A 12,531-nucleotide genomic window follows, 5' to 3' on the forward strand; every position below is an offset into this window, starting at 1 on the left:
CACCCGAAGATCTTAGCTCTTACTGGGTTTTTTTAAACTTTTATTCTTCTTTCATTGTGCTAGGTACAGAGCAGGTACTGACGAAAATGACTCGATCAGTAGACCCTGCTCTCCTGTACCTGAAGGCCAGCCTAACGTCTATTTAGAAGACAGTGTTTGGGGAATTCCCTGGTGGTCCAGTGGTTAGGATCCCATGCTTTCATTGCCAAGGGCGTGGGTTCAATCCCTGGTCAGAGAACTAAGATCCCGCAAGCTGTGCAGTGTGGCCAAAAAAAAAAAAAAAAAAGAAGACAATGTTTGTTCACCCAGCAGTGTGTGTGTGTGTGTGTGTGTGTGTGTGTGTGTGTGTGTGTGTGGCGGGGGGCAGTGATGTTTTAGAGCTTTAGATGCCCCTACAATTTCCATCGTGTCCTTACAAAGCCATCCTGAAAACATGCTAGCTAAGTGGCAAAGTGTGCTTGCTGTAAGTGTCAAGACAGATCCACAGGTGCCCGCTTTTAACTGGACTGCAGCCATGACCCTTGCTTGTGATAAATATGGATCCCTTACAGAGGTCTTGAAGACCCTTCCTAGGCTGCTCCCTATGGAGAAGTTTGGGCTGTTTAAGATCACTCTTTTCAATACCAACAGACACATCGCCCCTCCCAGGACCCTGGGATGCTGCTCTCCCTCCACTCCCCACCCCTGTCCCACCTGCACATGCATCCCACCAACAGGAGAGGTGGAGCGGGAGACTTGGGATCCAGGTGCAGTCCGGGAGCCTCCTTTGCTAGGAGCAACGGGCACTAATCAGCTCAGCGCTGCTGCTTAAAAACAAAAGGCTGACCTGGTCCCTGCGTGTGTCTGAGGGTGTCACCTGTTTGTGATCCCGCTTTACTGGGAACTTCATAACAAATTAGCCACGAATATCTACCAGATTTAGCTGAGTCAGAATAGCTGGACTGAGCCTGGCCTTTCCCAGAGTCTACTGGAAAGTGTGCCTTTTTTCTTTGGTGGAAAAAGGGGCCCCTTTGGGTAGATGATCACGTCTCTTTGCAACTTCTGGCCTGACAGCCTTAGACGCTCTAGTCCCTAGGAGCCCTCCCCCTGCCCCCGACAGGGTGGCTCACCACTGATGTTGAGCAGGTGGGTGAAGAAGAAGGACTGCTTGTGGAAGTCCTCTATGGCGAGGACGATAGGTCCATCCAGGCTGCTCCGCAGGGTCTTCTTGGAGCCACTTTTGTCTGCGATGAGCGATTCAAGCATGGTCCGCACCATGTACAGCTTGAAAAAGAAAGGAAGATGGGAAGGTCAGGGGCTGGCCCTCCATCCAGGGAAAAAGGTTGCTTTGTGCTGTGTTCCTATTCTTTTTTTCTGAAGATATCTGCCCTTAAAAAGCACTGTCTTAAGGAAGCGCCAGTTTAGGGTTGGAGAAGTAAATTTGGAATGTGTAACCTTCAAGAGGGAGACTGGCCAGCCTGGCAGGATGTTCTGCCTGGGGCCGGCGGCCTCCCGGGTGGGAGGACCTGGTAATACCAGGTCTTTCAAGGCCCAGGGTCCTGCCTGCTCTGCTTGGCCCAGGCCGTGGGCATCAGAGGAGAACCTCATTCCACGTCACCCTGGAGTCGCTCCCTGCTTTACTGGACAGCCACGGTGGCACCAGGGGTAGAGCACTGGACTCAGAGTCAAAAGAATGGGGTTCAAGGCTAGGTACGCCCCTGACTTGCTGTGTGACCTTGGGCAACAAAGTCCCACTCTGGGCCTCAGTTTTCTTATCTGCTAACGTGAGGAGGTTGCACCAGATGCTTTCTCCAACCAGTCCCTTTCAGCTCTGACATTCCAAGGAACTGTGAAATGGGGTAGGATCAGAGCAAGCCCCCCACCACCTCAGGTTTCCGACCCTCAAGACCGAGGGACAGCGCCTCTGCAGGTATCAGCTGCATGGTACAGCTTGCCGAAACGCTGGGTGGATAGCAGGTGAAGATCGGTACTTACACAGGAGGCCTACTAGACAATTAACTCCTGCTTACAGAGAGCCTTAAGTGCAAAGGGCGCAAGTGCTAATCTACATCTTTCCACATCATGTGTCTTTGAATCTTAGGGCTGGAAGGGGCCGTGAACAGCCAGGCTAGTCCATTCCTGCTGCCTCCTGGAGAAGGGTACCCAACCAACCCAGCCAGGCGGTGTTATACCAGGGATCGGCAGCCTCTTCGGCCCTGTGTGCCACCAGTGGGGTGAAACAAAGCCCGCGGGGACCACTGGCAGGCCTAAGACATAGATAGGAGAGAGGAGGAGGGAATGGGAGGGCAGGAGAGACAGGGAAGAGGGAGAGAGAGAAGAGAGAGAGAGAGAGAGAAAAGCAAGAGGTATTGTATACGGTGGGAAAGCCGCCACGACTGCTAGAGGCCATCTGCCGACCACCTCTGAGATGCTCCAACCTCCCTCTGCCACCACGTCCATGCTGGCCGCCTCTGATCTTCTCTAGGACCACACCCACCACGCGCCTGGCCTGGGCTGGGCAGCACGGCCACAGAAAGGAGTGGCACGCCATCCCTGGCACAGCACTTTCCTTTGTGGTGAAGGAACTACGGGGCTGCTGGTTTACCAGGCAGCCCACCCTCTGCAACCCTGTCGGTGGGCACGGCTGACCATCCCTAAGACTCGAGAGGCACTGCTCTAATGATGGCCTTTGGGGGCCTCCAAGAGAGGAGTCTTCAATCCAGTCTGTGCGGGTGTCGACTGATTGGTACCAAATTCTAACGATTTGAAAAACCATTTCATCCCTAAGAGGGGAACCGTTTTCCCCACCTACTTTTATTAAACAAAGCATTTAATTCACCAGAACAGTCACCTCCCAGCTCTGCCAGATGCCATGTCTACTGTGCTCCCAAGGCCCTAACAGAGCCCCAGGGTGGGAGTCAGGAGACCTGGTTCTCGTCCCACCTCCATCTAAACTCACCTTGTGACTTGGACAAGTCACTTCCCCTCTCTGGACCTCAGTTTCCCCATCTGCAAAATAGGGGGAGGAACTAGTTTGCGACTAGTTTGTCTCTAAGGGCTCTTCCAAGCTGACTGTCTAGGAGTCTATCAAGTGTGTCTGTGCCACCCTAACATGACTTGGGGGTGTCGGGGGGGCCTAACTGTTGGTGACACTCCTTCTCATATTATCTTTATAAATGCTCCGTTCTCCCTCCCTGCCCCCCACCCCTCTCTCATTCTCTGCCTGTTGGCCCCCTTTTGCGACCTCCTCCTTTCCAGTTTCTCTTTTGCCTCGCCTGGAAGCAACACCCAGAAGCCCTGCTCAGCCCCTCCAAGCCATTCTGGACTGGAAAGGTCTCTGGCCCTTGGCATGACACAGAACCGTCTGTAGAAGCTTCCTTGAGAAGTTCCATGTCTCTCGAGCAGGCAAGAAAAGTGCAAAGGGGTCTGTGAGCTGCGGGCCAAGGGAAGCTACGATGCCAGTGCTGAGAACCCAGCTCTCCCGGGTGCTGCCTCCTTGCCCCCACCCCGTGCCCAGACACAGACACACATACAGTGAGAAGCGTCAGGGGTGGGCCTCAGATGGCTCATCTCAGATGATTCAAGGAATCAGGATTTCAGAGATGAGAGAGGCTTAAAGGTCATGTGAAGCAGGAGTTCCCAGCCTGGGGCTTTGGGGGCCTGTAAGACCTTTAAAAGCTATAATGGGTCCATATGCTTTTTCTCAATAGCTCAAAAAGCCTACCAGAAACTATTTATCCTTAAGTAGGGGGCAAGGATTTAACTGAGATGCCTAGGTTCTTTACTTTTTTTTCTGTAATTCTACCGACTACTTTGGATAAGCCACAGACAACCTCTCGTTGTTGAAAAAGCTCCGGTTGGCAACTCTGAATATCTCTGATTATTAGACTTTCTCTAAGTGGTTGAGGACTTTGGATACTTGTGATGTTGGTGGCGAGGGGTACGGGGAATAACAAAAGCGGTGTTTTGTCAGTAACATGATCTCATCCAAAGTTTTCATTTAACGGAGAAGATAACCAGAGCTCAGAGAGGTCAAGGCACCTGCCCAAGATCCCGCAGCAAGTCAGAGGCAGAACTTAGGAATTCCCAAGCTAGGACATCACTACAGGGGAAGCCGGGGTCAGCGCTGATTAACCAGGGACAGGATAGATGCATACAGATTTCACTTTAAACTTCTCCTATACTTTGGAACCTGTACTTCACAGGGCTAGGACAGCCAGTCCTGGTATCACCCCCATTTGCCAGATTAGACAACTGAGGCACAAAGAGATCTGTGTAACGTGCCCGAGGTCACACAGGTATCTAGGACTAGAATCCAGGTCTCCTGAATCTTAAGTCAGTGGTCCTCCCTCTTACATCAAAACAAGATGGCAGAATAAGACTAGAGCAGCCGCTTGACCCTGCCCCTCCTGCCTGAGGACCCCCAGCCCCACTGCCCCATGGTCCAGCCAGGATGACCTACCATAGCCTGGCTGGCCTCTGAGTCAGCAGAGCTGGCCTGTGCCTGGAGCTGCTTACCTGTGTGCTGGAGGGCCCCACGGCACGCCGGGGCACCTTGATGTCAAATCCACCTTTGGGGTCCTTCTCCCCTCTCAAGCACGGGTCATTGGGGGGCTCTCGGCCTCCCTCCCAGTCACAGATGGTTTTCCGAATTGCCTGTAGGACACTGGGGAAGGAAGAACCTGGATTCAGACCAGCTGGAGAGAGGCACTGCAAGCCTGTTTCTAGAGGCCATGGTGTTCCAGGACCACATGCCTTAGAACTCCTGGCATGCTTCTGAAACATGCTCACTCCAGGGCCCCATCCCCAGGGATGCTGGCTTAACAGATTGGAGGTGCAGCCCAGACGTCTGCATTTTACAAGTGCCCCGGTGATTCTGAGGCCCACTGGCTGTCTGAGAACTCAGCTCTGAGGCCACACAGTGGGAGAGAACCTGAGTGAAGGATGGCTAGTTTTCTTTTTGCTTAAAGGACAGTTTCATTAGTCCATTTAAATCTCTGTATATTTAAAACTTGAATAATAGCTTATATCTGTGGCACACTTACTCCATGCTGCTGTGTGCTTAGGTCTATACACGGATTATCTCATTTCATCGTCCTAACAGCCTAGGGAGTAGGTACCATCATCATCCACAGTTTACAAATGAGGGAAACTGAGGTGTAGAGAAGGTAAGTAACATGACTAAGTTCACACAGCTAGACAGTGGTGGATATGGGCTCCAAACCCAGAGATGGAGGCCTAATTCATCCCAAATGTCCAATCTCCTGAAAGGGCCTCATAGGACTTGCTGGAACTCACTGGAAGGTCCGTTTGTGTTCAGACACTTCCCTGGAAGCTGACTGATCTGGGAACGTCCTCTGTGTCCTGCACCCAGCACCCCCGATTTTGGATGTGGCCCCTGAAAAAGGCCATCTGAAGACCCACCTGATGAGGACATTCTTCTTCTTCCGCACTGCCTGCCTGAGGGGTTCACGCAGGGTCACCTGGGCAAAGTCCTGCAGGGCTGCGTAGATGGTGTTCCTGATGGCCTGGTTGAAGACGCTCTCCATCCTGCCCATGAGCACCTGCAGGCCTTTGATCATGGCGATCACCTGGCCAGGCACAGATCGAGGTCAGGCTCACTGTGCCTTGGCAGACCCGTCTGTCCGGTACCCTCACCACATCTCCGGGGGGGGGGAGGTGCTGGAGGAGACATCCTGAAGCACGAGGCCAGCGAGTGCTACTCAGAGTGTCAGTTCACGGCTGGGTGGAAACGTGTGCCAGAAGAGAAATCAGCACTCCGCCTCCCTTATCAAGGAAGCGCTGCTACAGAGCAAAGATGTCAGCCACATGCTGCGCGTGTGCCTCACCATCAGCTGATTTTCATTCTGGCACCGGCCCCCCATCTTGCCGCTGACTGGTGACGACTGGCAGCTGGTCCATGGACCATGTTTTGAGCAGCACTCTGACTTTGAGAGGTCTCTCCACATCCCATGTACCCACAGACAATACCAAATAGAACTTCTTTCTATAGAATTTTTACAATCTTTGCTTTTGAAGTGATTTGGCCAGTTGCTGCTTGAGTCCATAAAATAGGATTCCTATAGAAGTCTTGTGGGGAAAGGCTTCTGCCCTTCTATTTACCTCCTCCCTAGCCCCTTAACTCACTTATCTGTCTGCAGAGGTGGGGAGACAGGTAACTAGGATGCGTGTAGCGTCACTTTGACCTTGGCGCTCACTTGGGATCTGTCTGCCTGTGGGGTGTGTCCTCTCCTCTGGGTGCCTGTCTTGTCCTTGCGGTAATCACCCATCCCCATCCCGAGGATGGGAGGTGTATATTTATGCAGCTGCTTTGCCTGTTTCCCAGTGGGAAGTTTCATGGGATGGGGGAGGAATAGGAAGCCTGGTGTGGCCTTGAGTGAAGTCACATTCTCTGGTCCAGCTTTACCAAACCTGATCCTTTGGCCCCCGTCAGCCTCAAGTGCTAACTTCTAGATTAGCTCAGAATTCAGAGGGGAGGGAGATCAGCTCGGTGTTTTGTGACCACCTAGAGGGGTGGGATAGGGACGGTGGGAGGGAGATGTAAGAGGGAGGAGATATGGGGATATAAGTATATGTATAGCTGATTCACTTTGTTATAAAGCAGAAACTAACACACCATCGTAAAGCAATTATACTCCAATAAAGATGTTAAAAAAAAAAAAAGGAATTCAGAGGGGAAAGCCTTGTCAAATCAGCCTCCTGACAACTGCCACACTTGTCACACCCCTCATGACATGGTCGATTTCCTCCCTCTGCACCAGACTGTAAGCACTGCAGGGGTGAGGCCTGGCATGCTGTGTAGGCTCCATCCCTGGGGCCGGGGCCCTGGTGGGCCCTCAAGAGATTTTTCTTGAAAAGCAATGAGTAAATGAATGAATGAGCTTAGATGCTCAGCCTTTATGTTCCTCCAAACTGTAAATGAAGAAATAGAACATTCGAGGCAGGAGAAATAGTGAGAATAGTTCAGAAGGTAAGAATTTTCACTAGAACCAACAGTCTAATGGTTTTGCTGAAGAGAACCTTTATAGTGCAGAAATAATGAGAGAGAAGCTCTAAAGGAATGTTAATTCATAAAAGAATCTGGGCTCCTGGCTGGCAAAGAAACTAGGAAATAAGGGACAAAGGAAGGACAAAATAATGAAGACTTTTCAGAATAACTCCAAACACAGAAGAGTATGCAGATCTGTTAGACCTAAGGGAAAATCTTTGCAACTTTGGGCTAGGCAGAGATTTCTTAGCTAGAACACAAAAAAATCACAAACCACAGAATAATAAATAAGTAGAACTTCCTCAAAATTAAAAACAGGTGCCCTTTAGAAGGCACCCCCCCCCCCAAAAAAAATGAAAAGACAAAGTCACCGATTAGAAAAACTATTTGCAACGTATTTGTGAATAAGGACTTGTATCTAGAATATATAAAGATTCTCACAATTTAATAGTAAGAAGATGGAAAGCTAATTGTAAAAAATGGGCAAAAGATTTCAACAGACAACACTTCACAAAGGAAGATGTATGAATAGCCAATAAGCACATGAAAAGATGCTCAATATCATTAATCTTCAGGGAAATGCAAATTGAAACCTCAGTGAGATGTACTAAATATCCATTAGAATGGCTAAGATTAATAAGACTGACAGCACAAGCACTGTGAGGGTGTGTGCAACAGAACCCTCATATATAACTGGTGGGAATATAAAACGGTACACCTGCTTTGGAAAACTGTTTGGCAGTTTCTTAAAAAGTTAAACATACACCTCCAATATGACCATTCCAAGAGAAATAAAAACCTATGTCTACACAAACACTTATACTCAAATATTTAAAGCAACTTTGCTTACATTGGCCAAAAGCTGGAAATGGCCCAATGTTTATCAACAATTGAAGATACACAAATTGTAGAATAGCCACGCAATAGAAAAATACTCAGCAATGAAACGAAACAAACTATTGATACAAGAAACAATGTGGATGAATCTCAAAATTATTATGCTGAGTGAAAAAGCCACACGCACAAAATACATACTATATGATTCCACTTAAATAAAATTCTAGAAATTGAAAACAAATCTATGGTGACAAAAAATGTGATTGTTTAGGGCCAAGGATGGAGGGAAGGACGGATTGCAAATGGCATACGAAGTCCTAAAGGGAGATGAAAATGTTCTGCATCTTGTGTTTTTGGTTTCACAGGTATATATACAACTGTCAAAACTTTGTGAATTATACACTTTAAATGGATGCAGCTTACCAAATGTAAATTATACCTTAGTAAAGCTCATTGAAAAAAACAATAATATTCTCGTGGAGATAGCACATTCACGACACAAGAGTTGGGTGCGATTAAAAAAAAAAGAAACATTCAGAGAACAAGATGGAGCTTTTGGACATTTAAAATATTATAGGCAAAATAAAAAATACTAACAGAGTTGAAAACTGCAATTAAGGAAATATCCCATAAAGCAGAACAAAAATAAGTGATATGCAATAAGACAGAAAAGATAGGAAAATTAGACACTAACTCCTGGGCATCCAACATCTGACAGATAGAAAACCCAGAAAGACAGAACAGAGAAAACAGAGAGGAGGAAATTATCAAAATTAAAATTCAAGAAAATTTCCCAGACCTACGGAACTTGTATTTCCACACTGCAATGGCCTATTTAGTGTCCCAAACAATGAATGCAAAAGGCCCTTATCATGATGCCTTACAGTGAAACTTCAGAAAAACTGTGATAAAGAGATGAGACTATAAGATTCTACAGATGAAAACGAAAGAATAAAGTCAGACTCACATTTCCTAATTTCAAAACTTACTACAAAGTTACAGTAATCAAAATGGTATGGTATTGGCATACAGAAAGACATATAGATCAATGAAAGAGATCTGAAAGCCCAGAAATAAACCCTTACATTTAGAGTCAATTGATTTTTGACAAGAGTACCAAGACAATTCAATGGAGAGAGAATACGCTTTCCAACAACTGGTGCTGGGACAACTGGACATCTGCATGCAAAAGAATGAAGTTGGACCCCTACTCACACCATATACAAAAATTAACTCAAAATGACCAAAGACCTAAATGTAAGAATTGAAACTATAAAATCTCAGAAGAAAACATAGGAGTAAATCTTTGAGAACTTGGATTAGGCAATGGTTTCTTAGATATGACACCAAAAGCACAAGTGACAAAAGGAAAAATAAAAGGAACTTCATCAAAATTGAAAACTTTTGTGCTTCAAAGCATACCATATAGAAAGTAAAAAGACAATCCATGGAATGGAGGAAAATTTTTTCAAATTATATGTCTGATAAGGGACTTGTATCCAGAATATATAAAAACACTTTCTTTTGGTGTTTGAATATTGATATATTTTTAAATATACCAGTTCTGGGAAACAAGATGCATAATAAAATTTTTTCCTCTTTTTCAGTTTGGCTCATAAATTTGGCTGCATTTTAGAAAACAGTCCCTATTTTCCTGGTAACCATGGCAAATTAATTAGCTTTTTCTGATACAGAATATATAAAAACTCTTATACTTCAAAAATAAAAAGACAAATAACCTAAAATAAAATGGGCAAAGAATCTGAACAGACATTTCTCCAAAGAAGCTATGCAGACAGCCAATAAGCACATGAAAAGGTGCTCAGTATCATTAGTTATTAGGGATATGCAAGTCAAAACCACCATGAGAAACTACTTCACAACTAGGATGGCTAAAATAAAAAAGACCATAAGTGATGACAAGGATATGAAGAAATTGCAACTCTCGCGCACTGCTGGTGAAAATGTAAAATGGTGCAGCTGCTTTGGAAAACAGTTTTTACAGTTCCTCAAATTTTTAAACATAGAGTTACCACGTGACCCAGTAATTCTGCTTCTAGGTATATACTCAAGAGAATGAAACATATTTCCACACAAATACTTGTACACGAATGTACATATCAGCATATTCATGACAGCCAAAAAGTTGAAACAACCCAAATTTGTGAATATATAAACAAATATGATATATTCATACAATGGAATATCATTCAATCATAAAGGAATGAAGTACTGATATATACTAGAACATGGATGAACCCTGAAAACATCATGCTAAGTGAAAGAAGCCAGTCACAAAGGATCACATATTATATGGCTCCATTTAAATATAATCTCCAGAAGAGGCAAAACTATGCAGACAGAAAGTAGATTAGTGGTTGCCAGAGGCTGGTGGGGAAAGGGATGAATGGCAAATGACCCCTAATGGGTATGGGTTGTTTTGGGGGGATAACAAAAATGTTATAAAATTAGGCAGTGGTAATGGTTTCACAGCTCTGACTATACTAAAAATAAGTGTACACTTTAAAGGGTGAATTTGTTTATATATAAATTATATCTCAATAAAGCGATTGTTAAAAAATTATACAGAGGAAAAAATAACAAGGAAACAGGGATTAGACTAGAATCCAACTTTTCAGCAGCAACACTAAAAGCCAGAAAACAATGGAATAATACCTTCAAAATTCTGGGAAAAAATTATTTACAATTTAAAATTCTCTAGCCACTCACTATGAGTGAATTTAGAAGTAAAACATTTTCAGATATTCAAGATCTCAGAAATACTTTCCTCCATAATCCCTTTCTTAGAAAGCTTTGGAGGATATACTCCACCAATATAAAGAGAGAGTCAGCCCTGGGGTCCAATACAGGAGAGGGACAAAGGGAATCCCAGGGTAATGATGATGAGATATCTCAGATCAGTAACTGAACAACAGATCTAGAGACAAATCAGTTCAGATTGGAGAGAAGGAAAAGGGGCTTCAGCGGGAATGGCTCCAAGAAAAAAAAGAGTAATAAAATTCATAAAATAATGATTGTGATTAGCTCTTTCGTAGGAAGTTTTACATTGGTATGTTTGAGGGCTCCTTTTTTATTGGATCATAGAAAACTTATCGAACAAAAAGGCAAAAGCTGTGCCAGAAAGGAGATGTATTCATATTAGACCACGTGACTCAGCAATGAACAGGTACTCAGTTATAGTAATACAGAGCAACCGTTAATTTAACCAAAAAGTGTTAAATTGCCCCTTTGGGAAGATGGGAGAAAGGAATTGGGTGTATTGGGGGTGGAAATGGGAGGCAGAGATGAAAGAACTAAACTGTTTTCTCCCAAAGTACGAAATCAATAGAAAATGCCATAAATTGAAAAACCAGGGAACAGCCCCATCAGGCTGTTAGTGGAAGTACAGAGATAAATACCAGAAGAAATAGCTTGACAAGGTGAAAAGATGTTTCCTATTTTGGGACTCAGGGAGGAGTGAGGTGGTGCAGGTTACTGTAATATTTTTGCCTTGTTTAGTGTTGTTTAATGCCACGTAAAATTACTTTTCTTTCTTTCTTTAAAATTTAATTTAATTATTTTTATACAGCAGGTTCTCATTACTTATCTATTTTATACATATTAGTGTATATATGTCAATCCCAATCTCCCAATTCATCCCACCACCACCACCGCCCCCCCCAGAATTACTCTTCTTAAATTTATTTTTACATGGTTTACTAACAAAATAAAAATTATAAAACCTCTCAATGTAAAGTAAGGACTAGAAGGAAATACAGAAAATGCCACTGGTGGTTGCAGCTGGATGATTTTCTGAGACTGTGGGAAGGTGAGTGTAGGCGTGGGGTTGAGAGGAGCATTTCCTAAACTACCTATGGTGCCTACGCATTGCTTTTATTAAAGAAGGAAAGGTATAAACAGTTTTACAAAGTTGTATGTCCTCTTTGACTGAAAGTCTCATTTTATATAAATAGGCTTGAGGAGGACTTTCTCGCCCAGTGATGACTGGGCAACTGTCTTCCAGGCTGACTATTTGCAATGGAAGTGCCAGGAGGTCAGGACCACTCAGCTCAATGCCAAGTGTGATTACAATCTGTCTGGGGAGAGAGGAGAGACCCACACGACCATCAGCGGGTGAACACATCAACCAAATGGGGTGAGTCCACGCAACGGACTATCACTCAGTCATAAAAGGGAATGCAGGCTTCCCTGGTGGCGCAGTGGTTGGGAGTCCGCCTGCCGATGCAGGGGACGCGGGTTCGTGCCTTGGTCCGGGAAGATCCCACATGCCGCAGAGCGGCTGGGCCCGTGAGCCATGGCCACTGAGCCTGCGCGTCCGGAGCCTGTGCTCCGCAACGGGAAAGGCCACAGCAGTGAGAGGCCCGCGTACCGCAAAAAAAAAAAAAAAAGGGAATGCAGTACTGATTTGTGCTACAATGGAGGGACCTTGAAAACATGAAGTAAAAGAAGCCAGACACAAAAACCACATATGATACGATTCTACTTATAGGAAACAGCCAAAATAGGGAACTCCATAGAGACAGAAGGAGACTGCTTAGGGCTGCAGGGATAGGGAATAGGGGTGATTATACCCGGTTCTTCTTGAGGTGATGAAAATGGTCTAAATTTGACTGCAGCTGCCCAGCACTGGCAATATACTAAAAATTAATGAATTTACATTTTAAACTCATGGTACTCCTCATCCG

General features: G+C 45.2%; 1 protein-coding gene across 4 annotated transcripts in view; it reads right to left on the bottom strand.

The window, feature by feature from the left end:
* CYFIP2 (cytoplasmic FMR1 interacting protein 2) overlaps positions 1-12,531 on the bottom strand; it is a 131,403-nt gene that overhangs the window by 74,939 nt on the left and 43,933 nt on the right. For 3 of the 4 annotated variants that reach the window (XR_014326133.1, XM_082837337.1, XM_082837336.1), the window contains exons 14-16: positions 5,404-5,570; positions 4,498-4,645; positions 1,110-1,263 (exon numbers count right to left, since the gene is read on the bottom strand). Coding sequence is in view for 3 of the 4 variants with exons in the window: in XM_082837337.1 (XP_082693463.1) it covers positions 1,110-1,263; positions 4,498-4,645; positions 5,404-5,570 (469 nt within the window). In the remaining variant the exon portion in view is untranslated. The remainder of the gene's footprint in view (positions 1-1,109; positions 1,264-4,497; positions 4,646-5,403; positions 5,571-12,531) is intronic. The other variant, XM_082837338.1, reaches the window with a different exon arrangement.

Source organism: Leucopleurus acutus, assembly GCF_964270905.1.
Source record: "Leucopleurus acutus genome assembly, chromosome: 3".
Classification (NCBI taxonomy): Eukaryota; Metazoa; Chordata; class Mammalia; order Artiodactyla; family Delphinidae; genus Leucopleurus; species Leucopleurus acutus.